This window comes from Antrostomus carolinensis, unplaced genomic scaffold (assembly GCF_000700745.2).
Source record: "Antrostomus carolinensis isolate BGI_N321 unplaced genomic scaffold, ASM70074v2 scaffold2752, whole genome shotgun sequence".
Classification (NCBI taxonomy): domain Eukaryota; kingdom Metazoa; phylum Chordata; class Aves; order Caprimulgiformes; family Caprimulgidae; genus Antrostomus; species Antrostomus carolinensis.
This window is the reverse complement of record NW_010301455.1, coordinates 25628-38304: the sequence shown is the minus strand read 5'-3', so window position 1 is coordinate 38304 and position 12677 is coordinate 25628. Positions and strand designations below refer to the sequence as shown.

General features: G+C 51.3%; 1 protein-coding gene across 2 annotated transcripts in view; it reads right to left on the bottom strand.

Annotated features, from left to right (window-relative positions):
• The window catches only part of PKP1 (plakophilin 1), a 43976-nt gene extending 43127 nt beyond the window's left edge, over positions 1-849 (bottom strand). The window contains exon 1 of one of the 2 annotated variants that reach the window (XM_029083881.1): positions 642-849. In XM_029083881.1, coding sequence (XP_028939714.1) covers positions 642-843 — 202 coding nt within the window. In that variant the 5' untranslated portion in view covers positions 844-849. The remainder of the gene's footprint in view (positions 1-641) is intronic. The other variant, XM_010163438.1, reaches the window with a different exon arrangement.
• Between the last annotated feature and the right edge of the window lie 11828 nt (positions 850-12677).

Sequence of the window (12677 nt, the reverse complement as noted above, 5' to 3'; positions counted from 1 at the left end):
TCTCCTCCTAACTCACCTCCTTCCTACCACTCACACTGGGGTGTCCCAGAGGCTCCCACACTTTCCAGCCTGCAAATGGGAGACATGTTGGGAGATTCAGAGGTGAATCTCGAGCTCAGGTTCATGTCCCGTGTGCAGGCAGAGCTGCCTGCTCTCCACCTGCCTGGAGACAGCCGAGCCCCAGTTTGCGGCCAGCTCCCAGCCCCATGGCATGGTGGAAGGGCAATGCTGTTAGCTTTGGCCCTCCACAGGAGGGACGGGTCTGGTGGAGGTTTCAAACCATGGGGACACTCGCAGAGGAAGGATTGGCAAAGGTTAGGCAGCTACTCCAGCTTTAGAGCCAGGGAACAAATGGCTAATAGAACCACACTAAAATATCCAAATGCCTCAGTGATGTGGAGCTGTGCGGCACTCCTGGCAGATCAGCCCCACTGGGGAAGGAGTCCAGGCATCTAGCTCCATGTCTTGTCCTAACTCTTCCATCCAGTGCAAAAAAGACCTCAGCATCTCACTGCCCAGGGTAACTCATGGGACACACAAACTGGTCTGTCCCCCACAAACAAAACCCCACCAAAGCACCCCATAGCATCTCCTCTGTCCCCAGAGAGCACCCCCTTGTCCAGAGCGCGGTGGGATTTTACCTCGGTTGGAGTGGCCCACGCTCGACGACACAGATGACTTTTGCTTCTGCCGCTTCACCGTCATCATCACTTGCTCTTGGACCCGCTGTTTTCCCGTGCCCTTAGTTTTCAGCTTGTGGTCCGAGGGCAGAGCCAGAGTGGAACTGGCCTGGTCTTGGAAGCACTCATACGCCAAGGCTGTTTTCAGTGGAGAGTGAAGCATGGCTGCAAGCAGACCGTGGGGCTGGGGGGAGAGGGGGCTTCACTTCACCTGACCACACACCACACAGAGCGACAGCAAATGCGTCTCGTGCCGGGGTTAATCTCCCGAACCCCTCCTTGCCATACGTCCCCCAGCCGAGGGTGTCTCAGGGCTCCTGCTCCCAGCTCGGCTCCCCGGCGTGTGAGCAGGCACACCCTCTGCCAGACTGGATATACAGCCCTGCCTGCACACACCCACGCGCTCCCCGCCGCGGCTCGCTCGCAGCCCCCGCACCACCGCTGCAGGGCACGCGGCTCCCCGCTGCCCTCGCCCCAAACCTGCCTCCCCCAGCCCACGGTGAAACGAACGGGTCATGGGGACATGTGGTACCAATGGGGAGAGGTAAGGCTGGGAGGCATGAGGGTTGGAGATGGACATCACCGTCTTCTGCACTGTGAAGGGCTCACGGGTGAGGCTTTGTGAGTCTGGGTAGGAAATGGTGCGTTTCAGCTGGAGGATCTCCCACACAGCCTGTTCATCTTGTATTTTATTATTTCTCTTAGTCTAAACTGGATTAAAATGGTGTCTCAGTGCCAAGAGCCTGGGGACGCCCCTACTAGTAGGAGACAGCATTACACATACCGTGGGTCAGAGGAGCAACGCCTTGGGGTCCAGCCTCTGTCCTGCTGAGATGCTCCCAACTCAATGTGTCCAGCTCCCCATTTGCAAAAAGCTTCCTCTACCTGCACAGATTGCAAAACCACCTCATCAAAGCCAGGACTGCAGGGCCACCTGCAGACCACCTAAAGTAGGGGTCATGGAGGGTCCTGCTGACTGCAGGGTGCTGCTGTGTTCATGAGGGTGAGACCTCTTCCCAAAGCGGGTCCCACTTTTTGCAGGGACAGCCCTATGGAAAAATCAGGGCAGTTGCCAGGCAGAGTTGGGACAATCTTTGCAAGTAACTTGGGGTAGTACAGAGAAAAATAGGACTTTTAGCAAGTAGAATAAAAGATAGGGTGGCTGTACAAGAAATGACATGCCAGGTTATGAATGTGAGCAGAGAATTTTCTCTCTGCCAAGCCACACTGCAGCAACTCATTTGCAGAGAACCGAACACCTCGGCGCTGGTGTGACCAGTTTCAGGTCACAGCAAGTGCTGACAAAGCTCCTGCCAAGCCACAAGAGGCTGATACAGGAGAAGAGGCACAAGCCCCAATAGGAGGGGGACCAAGGGGAAGGTGCTCAGGGCAGAGGCTTCCTGGGCCCCCCAGGATCAGGTCCTAGGTGCTTGTGTCAGCACACAGCGTGGAGACGGACCAGGAGGAGCAGGTTCCTCCACAGTGCTGGACACAGGGAGCTGTAGTGGAGAGGACTTGTGGGATTTCTCTCCAGTGGGAATCATCAGTGCACAGGGTCTGGCTGCCCACAGGCCTGGTGCTTTCAGATCACAGATGCTGGGTCCCTCCTTGAAAGCAGCAGGAAAGCACATTATTTCATTCCCATTCATCAGGTTTCATGTTTCCCTGGAAGCTTGTGAGCAAGCCGGTGCCATATTTCATATTTCATAGAACAAGAGCACTATCAGAAAACACAGGTCATGCTCCTGGGGACGATGAACATTCTCCACCTTCCTCTTCTGGTGCTCCAGGATGCTCCTCCAGTGAAGCCCAACAGGAGAAACTCCAGCTTTGTCAATGCGACACAGGACTAGAGAAACTAGAGGGCAATTACCTTTGATCCCCTCTCCCCACGTTTTCTGACACCTCATGCAGTCGCTTCAATCTGCTCCATCACCCAACCAGCCTGGACATTTAGACCATATCCAAGCAAGACCAGCCAGGATGGGGAGTGAGTGCTTCCCAAGACAGGGTGGTCAATGAGATGGAAAAGGATTTTCTGCTCCTCCTGTGCGTTTCATAAAATTGAGGATAAGTTTATGTGCTTCCAGTCCAGGTAGGGAAGAGCAAAGCAATATCTGGGTGTTGTTTTCCTCTGCCCTACTTGTTTCTCCTGAAAGCTTGTTATCGATGCCAAACGATGTTTTCGCAAATCAATGACAGGCTGTCAGCGTCAGATGGCTTCTGCACAACAAAGTGCCCAGCTCTTGCAAACCTGTAATGTCATTTCCCCCACGGCAAGGAACAGCCCTCACCCTGTCCCCGCACGGGAGAGCCAAGTGTTTATCACATCCCGTCATTTGCTGGCGGATAATACAAATGCTACGCGCTGGCATCTGCCCTGTTTCATAACTCACCCAAAATGCTGAGCTGGGCTGTGGAGCTGGGGACAAGGAGCTTATAGAGCCCGTCAAGAAACAATAGTTTCTTCGGGCGAGTTTGCATGGTCTAGCCCAAGGGAGGGAATCTCCTGGGTTGCTGCAACGGACTCCAAACCCGTATCTAAAAGAGCAAAAGGGACTTAAACAAAGGAGTTTATTGCACCTCTATGCAAACTGCTGTTTCTGCTCTGAATCATGAGCTGGTGATGCTTACTTAGCAGGGCATGGTGAGTGTCATCCCCAGCAAGCCCAGCACGGCACCGGCGCAGCAGCAGATCTTGCATCTACCAGCGCCTGAAGCAAATTCCCTGTCTGCCTTTCTGTCTGGAGCTCGCAGGCAGCAGCCAGGAAAGGCTGAAAGGGAAACAAAACCTGTGCCGAATTCAGGGTGCGATTGGCAAAAAGATTGGAGGATTTTTTTAAAAAATAAATAAAATAAATAGGCAATTGGTAGTTTGAGGGAGACGGGGGCCTTCGCTGTGGTCCGACGGCGGCATGTGCGCGCACCAAGCATCGCATGGCGATGCCGTGAATCACCGCTCCGCACCCCACACAGGGACACGCCTTGTGCATCTGGCCTCTTCAAAGCATTTTTGTACAAGTTCCTGGGATTCCTGCCAACTCGCTGATTGCAGTCAAAGGGCTCGCTGGCCCAATACTGCTCCCAGAGCCGTGCAGGGTTTGCTGTTCAAACTTGTCAGGTGCTTCGGAGCTGAAAGTGTCTATGGATGGCTGCAAAATCTGCCTGGGGAAAATAGCTGGCCCTCAAAATTGGTGACAGGGAGTCCTGCTGTCCTTTTTTTTTTTTAGCACCTAGGGTTGCTTTTTCCTCAGGATGGGTGCTGACCATGAGGGACAGAGGTAAGGGTGCTGGGAATTTCTTGTCTTTCCCAAGATAATACCATTTTCTGAGCAGTGACTCAGCCTCACCCCAGCAAAGCTGAGAATTCCCACAGCCTGGCAAGGTTTCTCCAAGAGGAAACCTACTCTTCAGTTTTGCAAAGGTTTAGTTTTGCTCTACCTCTCATGAAAGGCTCTCTTTCTTCTGTGGGATGAGGAACAGGGCAGGTGGAGATCTCAGATTCAACAGGGTGACCAGGATCCAGCTGAAAGTGAGCATGGAGCTGCCAAGCTGAGGAAAGCCACGCAGAAGCCTGCTGAGACATGCGAACAGGTTTGGTCTTGAGCAAACCCTTCCCTCCACTCCTTGTACACATGTGGCACTGAGATGTTTTTGGGGTGGTGCTGTGGGAGGACAAGAAGACGACAGCACCAGGCAGCAGCAGCACTGGGCTGGGCCTTGGCAAAGCAGGTAGATTTCACCAAGCCCCAGAGATGTCCCATTGTGGATGGCAGCTTAGGTGAGAAAAGTAAGGAAATCCCCGATTTCTCCACAAAAAGGAAGGACAGTTCACGTAGAGCAGCTGCCAGGCTACATGCAGATTAAAGCCTTGCGTAATGGAGATAAAATACCTGTGAACAAAGTTAACACATCGTTAAGGTGTGTCCTAACAGAAACATGGAATAACTTAGACAGGAAGGGACTGACCCTCTGCCCAAAGCAGGGTCAGCTTTGCTGAACCAAGTCAGGACCCAGTTGCTCCAGCCCTTGTCCAGTTGAGGTTTGATGGAGATCCCACAGCATTTCTGGCCTCTCTCCTGGTATTTGACTACCCTGATGGTGAATTTTTTTCCAGGTGTCTAAAAGGAATTTCCCATGTCACAGCTTGTTCCCGTTGCCTCTCTTCCTCTCCCCATGCACCTCAGAAGATCTGGCTCCAACCTCTCTGCATCCTCCAGTTAACTAGCTGCAGAGTTGTGAGATCCCTCCAGACTTTCAGTTCTTCAATCTGAACCAGTCCAGCTGTCCTAGCTGTGTCCTGTTCTCCACTCCTGTCTTGCAGTCGGGTGTGAAGCACCTTGCCCTTGTCAGCTGGAGCTCCATGGGCTCACATTCCTGGTTCCCTGCTTTTGCTGCCCCTGTTTGTGGCAGATGGCACATGTAATACACATGAGGGGACACAAAGCAGGGCAGGACATCTGGGGGCTGGAGACCACCCTTAAAGCTCTGTGCAGGAACCTGCATGTATCTGACAGCAGGTCCAGACTCAGTGCTATCAAGGCTGAAGATACAGGTTGTCCCTTCTGCCCTTCCCTACATTTGGACATCCCTGGCCAAAACAGTCACATCCCAGGTCCCACCTTTGATGAGCAACATCACAACTCGGAACTGCTCACAGTTCAGAGGGCTGTTCAGGCTTGTCAGCAGCTAAAAAGAGACATGCCTTGGTCAGCAGGTCACTCTGGAAATAAGCACCAGGGAAGGGCAAGGACCAGGGAGGTGCCCTGGAAGGGGAGGATGGTGATGGAGAAGGAAGGAGCTCTGCTTCCCTTGCAGGACAAGGCCATCAAGTTGGCCAGTCCACCCAGTTTTTATCTCCTTGTGTCACCATCTCACTTGAGGAGCGTCTACAAAATTGGTCAAGGAGCTGCTGATCTCCTCCCATCTCTACCCAGTACTCTCTGCCAGGGCAATGTCCAGTTCAGGTTGAGCTCAGCCTGTAGTTGCTTCTTCACCCATCTCTGTGTAGGAGATGCCCTGCAGGGGAGATGCTTCACACCAAGACTTACCATGTGGGACCCCGCTGGCAAAGCTCCTCCTTGCTACAGTCCTTGCCCAGCAGCCCAAGGGTAGAGCTTGTGACAGTGAGTGAATCTGGAATAACGAACTCCTTTGCAGACCAAGTCCCAGGAGACTGTATGAAGATCCTAGCTCAGGATCTCTGGGGCTGGCCCTCTCCCAAGGACTTCCCTGGTGCCGGCGCACCTCAGTGTCAGGCTGTTACATCTGCAGGAGAGGACATGTGGGAGGGGATGGGTGCAATGAGGGACTCCACGTGCTCATGGCACTTACCTTCGGTGGTATTGCAGCCTGTTCTTGGGGACTAATTAGCTGGTGTTGCTGCAAGAGGCTTCCCTTGAAAGTGGGCAATGCTGTTGAGATAAGCATGGGAGGTTGGTCTACATGTCTGTGTCATGCTACTGCCCACCATGTCCAACTATGTGCACTTTGGGCTGGGGTCTCGTGGCTTCCTGTGAGGATGTGTCAACTTCTCAGCAAGATTGCGTTCACACAGGTTCCCAAGTTACAGTGAATCCTGCTTGACCTGGAACAGAAAACCTGACAGGCCTCTGTGGTAGACACTTCTTCCCTAGCTTCATCTACCTGCTTCATTTCTCTAGGTCTTGAGGACCACCTGACTGGTATCTCTCTTGCTTCTAGATGTTTAATGAGTTGAAGAGTCCCCCCTCTCCATATCATCCCATCTCTGGCAAGTCCAGAAGGAGCTGGCTGTCATGAAGGCAGTGCTTGAGGATGGCTGGGATTGGAATAACCACACTCAGATAGAGGAGAGCCCACACTACCATGAAAAATCCCAGAGATAACCTAAGTGTGTTTCAGAGGCCCCGTGGGGTGCGAGTGTTACCTGGATGGTGCCCTGTAAATGCAGTCAAATCAGGTCCTGCCATGAGCACCTGCTGCTTCCAGGAGTGGTTGGAGGGAGGGCCAGGGTGTGGGGCACAATCTCCAGAGGTGATGCTGCCAGGTCGAGGAGCATGTGAATGCACTGCACAGAAAGTCAAGGAGAGGACTTGAGCCCATGCCCACCATAAGTCAAGACATAGTTCAGGGAAGTGACTACAACCAAAGAGGTGTGAATGGTCTCCTGCAGCTGGGGACCCAGGTGGAGAAGGGTAGGTAGACAGACATCTCAACCAGGATGGTACCTGGACTCCTCATCTGCCCATGCCTTTCGCAATCTGGACCAGCTCACAAATGCTGCAGCTAAGGGAGAGCTTGTTCCCACCATGGAATGTGCAGAGATGTCAGGGACAAATTTAGAAAGGGATCAAGCGTGTCAATGGTGTGAGGATGCCCTCGATTCCATGGTGTTGTGAAATCCCCTGCCTGGCTGGTGGGGGAGGAAACCTTGTGGACCAGCTTATGTAATGATTTAGCAACATATCCCAGTGTCACCCGACTCGTTAAAGCAGCCTCTGGCAGGGGGAGCAGGGAGAGGGTGGTGATCACGCCATAGTCCCCTGGGACAGATGGGGAACATGGGGTGTGACTGGGAGCAGAAGAGGGCTGTGAGCACCACGACCCACACCACGGCAAACACTGGCTGCACTGGGTTACACGGGGCCGTGTGTCCTCACCGTGTCTGGCAGCACCATCACTCCATCACCTCGTGCTCTGCAGGGAGGAGCAGATGCTCCTGGCACCAGTGGAGCATTTTCCCTTCCCTCCAGAGCACTGTTTCAGTGCAGGGCTTTGGGACAGGGTTTTATTTCTGCCCACACCCTGCGACGGGGAGTCCCGTCAGAGTTTAATCCCAGCTTAAGCATAAAGATACTGTTTGACATTGGCATGGTTGCCCTTTCATGGGGTGGATCAGAGCAGCCTGAGCATTGGGATCACCAGTTTGTGGTGATGCCATCTCACTACCTGTCCTCCAGGCCTGGCCTCTTACCTACTCAAACTCCAGGTGGGTTTGTCTGCAACTGCCAATGTAGGCAAGTCCTCTGCAGATGAAAACATTGGGCTGACCCTGTGTGCACAGTGTCCTGCAGTGTTAATCCCATTGGTATCTGACACCAGCACCACTCAGCATTGTTGCTCAGTGGGATCCATGGTGGGTGACAGTGTCCTTCATCAGTCGCATCAAAACCACACTCATCTCCTCCTTTGGAAAAGCAGCTGCTGGAAGAGTTTGCCTCCCATCTTCCTCGAAAGCTTCCCATCCTGCATTTGGGGAGGTTCTAATGTCTCCACAGCACTTAATTCCTTCCTGGTGTGAGAGGCACCAGGTCATGCTTGGTGGAGACCCTCCTCCACCTACACACAGGGCTGTGGCATCCCCTCTGCAGCCCTCAGAGAAACCTCAGCTGCTACAAGAAGCCTGGGCCAAGAAGGAGAAAGAGAAGATGATTGAAAAGAGGACACAGACTACCAAGTTGCTCCCAAGACCAAGTGAGCAGCACCAAGCTCCCATAGGGGAAGGCTCTTGGACTGTGGTAGCACATCTCTGCTCTGCACTGGGGATGCTCAACAGGTGGGAGACACATAGAGCAAGGCTGACCCATGGGGACTTGTCCTCCAGCCCATCCCAAGGGCCCAGGGGTCCTGTGGTGTCAGGGTCAAGCACAAGAAGACAAAATGGGGTGAGGGCTGAAGAGGGCACATGGACATTAAGCGTGGGGCAGAGATGGTCCTCGCAGGAACTGACCTGGCATCCTCTGCAGGGTGCAGGGAGAGACTTTTGTCATAGGAATAGTCCCAGTACTAAAGGATGAAGCAGATAAGGTAGAAGTTCATTCTCTTTTCTAAATAAATTGTGAAACCGTGTTAAATAAAACCTACTGTGAGACGATCAATAGATTTACATGAGTTGTACCACTAACATTATTTCTTAAGAATATTGTTTATTTTAATAACAAAATCTAATACTAGCTTTTAGAGATAAAATTTGAGGTTAATCTGTACATGTCATGCACAAGTTCTGTGTTTCACTCTTGTCAGCTCTCCAGGAAGAGTCCACGCTGAGATGGGTTTTCAAGATGGACAGGTATTCATGTTCACCTTCAGACCAAACAGGGAAAAACAGATTTTCAAAACTAATTTGAACAGTCTTCATGTAACAGTACTAGAGATTAAGCAAGGACCTTCCTTGACATCCAAGAGGATGTTCAGCCATTTGAGTCACACCAGCACACTTGGTCTGATCCTTGCATGGCCTCCAAGACCCTTTTGCCAGGTGTCTTCTTGTGAAATCTTCTGTCTATTGGAAATACTGAAGCATCAAACTAAATTTTAGCAGTTCTGTCTATATGTGCTGAGGAGAAGCTGGGCTACTGGTCCAGCCCCTCTCCCCATGATACCATGTGCTGGGGAGCAAGCATGGCTGCCCCACCACCGGGACAGCCTGACCTGGCTCCGACACCGTCTCAGGGAGCTCGGGGCAGAGGAGGTGCACACCTCCCCTTGGCCTTGGTTTAAAGATGCAATTTATTCCGCCTCCCGGCAAGTTGGCTGCACTCCTGCTCCACATCTTGCGGCACCAGGAACCACGGAGAGACTTGGCGACACCAGCTGGCAAGTCCAAAATGGGGTTGGGAGGCAGAAACAGTGCTTGGACCTCAGTCTTGACCATGACACAAAATCAAGGAGGACAATAGGAAGCTTGTCCTCCGGAGCACCTCTCTCCTGCCGTGCTGCTGGAAGACAGCACACACCCATCCCTGTTTTATAATGGAAACAACTAACCAAGTCATCCGTGCAGGAATGTCCTACACATGACATGCCCTGGTGCTGAGAAAGCAGGCTGTGTTTTTTGTGACAGCTCCTCCTACCATTTTCTAGGCTGTCAAAGCCCAAGTGAGATTTGTCATTGTCAAGGGCCGTCTTCCTTTTTCAAGGCTTCTGTAGGATGCAATAAGAAATCATGTGTGTGCGCATGTCACTGCCCTTCACTGGGGGAAAATCATAGAAGGATTTAGGTTGGAAGGGACTTTGAGAGGTCCTAAGTCCAATGTCACGTTCAACGTAGGGCTCACTTCAAAGCTCAGGTTGCTCCAGTCCTTGCCAAGCTGAGTTTTGAATATCCTCAAAAAAATCTCCCATCCCAGGGCTGCATGTCTCCTGCAGGAGAAAACAGCTTCTGCACAGTGTCACTGGTACTTTCTTGGTGCACCTTGGGAAGGACCTGACCCCTCCTCCCATGGTGGAGGAAGGCTGCTGGGTAAGCCCTCTTCAGCTTCTGCTTCTCCAAGCTGAGGGCACCACCACCTTCAGCCTCCCCATACGTGGTGTGCACTGGCCCCATCCAAAAACCCGTTTTTCCCTGACAAAGGGAAAATGAGTTTTTAAGCAAGTTGACCACCAAACTCATGGACGTACGGAGAGTTTCTTTGCAGAGACTAAGGATGATCACCGTGCAGCCAAACCGGTTAAATATGGGAATTTTAAACTACAAAGTCACTTATAACATCTAGGGAACTGCAAACATCCCTGAGAAGAGTAGGAAAGAGGAGTCTGAGAGCTGAAACATGGCCAACACTGAGGTCTACCATTTGTTTGCCATTTCTGCAAAACTCAAGGCTAATGATCTGCAGTGTGAAGATGCCAAGGTTGCAGAGTAGGTTCACCACTTCTGTGACACCAGAAAGCAATTTCGCTTGTCTTTAAAGACACAGTAACTGCTGAGGTTGAAATACACATATAATTTCATTAAAATTAAATAATCAAGGACTGCTCTATTGCTTAGGAATGAGTGGAAAAAAAACCATCCTTACCTTTCTTCTGTAGATCAAAGTGCCTCATCTTCCTCTTGTAATAAAAACAGTCTGAAATTTTATACAAATGTTTGATCTAGAAAACCAGAAAGGATGTTCCAGTAGTTATTAAGTAGTAGGTTCCCTGAATAATTTTTAACTTCTGGTTTAAGTTGATTTGGCAAAAGAAAATAAAATTAAGGGCCTTCTGTGCAGAAATGCATTTTAACACAAATTTTCTGGACAGCTTTACTCCATATTCCACTTGAGGCCTCACCTCCTGGAAATTTCCTGCCCTTATGGGCAACTGAACGGGAGTGGAAAGGGTCCCATGCTGCAGCCCAGCAGGAGCTTTTGAAGGAGAGGAACCTCCCTGGTAAGGGAAACTATTTGTCCCTGGCACAGCACACGGCATTCGAAGCATTTATATTGGCTGTGGGAAGGAAAAGAGGACAAATTTGCAACCAGGACACTTTTTTGGCTTCGAGCAGTACAAAATGTCCTGTCCCAATAGCTGGGAAACAGAAGTGTTGGCCAAGGGGACTTGCATCCAGTCCAGGTCTGTCCCAGGCATCTTCCCTGCTTGGTGATATTGGTAGAGTCATCACAGCTAATGCAAGAGGAACAGAGACTAATCCTTGGTCCTGAGGCAGGTAGCATGGACAGGCTCCCTGTCACCCTGCTTTGGGACATCCCTCTTCAGAACAGGCTGCATCCATGGATTGTGCTCTTCAGACCCATGTGGTGGCCTATGACATAATTATTATTCTCAGAGGTTTGGGTTTTTTTTACCTGCCTCAAATGTCAGAAATAATTTGAGGGCAGTGTTGGGGTGGGGCTTTTATAGCATGAAACCCAGGCTTTGTCCTGGAGAGAGCTGGGTGGGGTAACTCAAAACAGAGCTGAAGAGTGAGTTAACGATGCAAGAGCCTTGGTGAAGCTGCTCACTGGACCCCCTCCTTGGAGCACATGTATACCTAGACAGTCTCCATGCTGGCACGCAAACACAGATGAGACACCATCAGATGATCCACATGTGGTTCAGATTTCTCTAAGGCCCCTGACAGCTACCTCAGCAACCCAAAAAGCTCAATAGTCCCAACACAGTTGCTGGAATGGCCTCTGCAGCATCACAGAATCTTCCCGCAGGGCCTGGTCTTTCCCACACAAGAAACACAAGTGTCCTAAAGGCTTAGTGTTGTTCCAGGGTTTCACAGGTGATGTTGCTCCAGGGGACAGGAGGCTGCACCCAAACTCTGACCTAACTTGGCTGCTGTGGATGGTTAATGGGGAGGATATTTCCTGGACTCTTCCTACCAGCAAACTGAAAAAGGATCTTGAGAGGAAAAAAAAGAAGCTGCTGGTGATTTGAGCAAAGTGCCTTGTACCCCAGTAACACATGGGACCTACAGCACTGAAAGCCTTTAAGAAGATAGACACCTCTTTTGAGCAAGGGTAGGTTGCACTGGGTCTTGCACTGGAGCAGGGGAAGGACCAGGTGACTTTTTGAGCTGCCTTCCCACACTGCAACATTACAATCATAGAAACATAATCACAGAATCATTAAGGTTGGAAAAGACCTCTAAGATCATCAGGTCCAACCGTCAATGCAACACCACCATGCCCACTAAGCCATGTCCCTAAGCATCTTTTAAATACCTCCAGGGATGGTGACTCAACCACTTCCCAGGGCCGCCTGTTCCAATGCTTGACTACCCTTTCAGTAAAGAAATTTTTCCTAATATCCAACCTAAACCTCCCCTGGTGCAACTTGAGGCCATTTCTCCTTGTCCTGTCACTATTTAATTGGGAGAAGAGACCAAGACCCACCTCACTACAATCTCCTTTCAGGTAGTTGGTAGAGAACCATAAGGCCACCCCTCCTGCCATTCCTTGAGCACCATGAGACTCCCTTCATCACAGAGGACCAGCAGAAAGAACAATGGCATCTCATGGCAGATACAGCATGGACAAGCAGTGACAGGGATGATCTAGGCATCTGCCATGAGACAAGCTGTGCTCCCAGGATGTGTGGTCCACACCAGCATGTGTTCCTCACACGCTGCCCAGGGCTCTGCCCCGGACCCACAGCAGCACACGGTTTGCTCAGCAGAAGAGGGCTGCTGCAGCGGCTGGTCGTTGTTCTCTGCCTGATCAAGAGAAGGCTGACACACACCTGACTCCTGGCCAGGCTTTCCTGGTTGCTGGAGGCAAGTGTGTAGTCAGCACACATCCCTGCGGG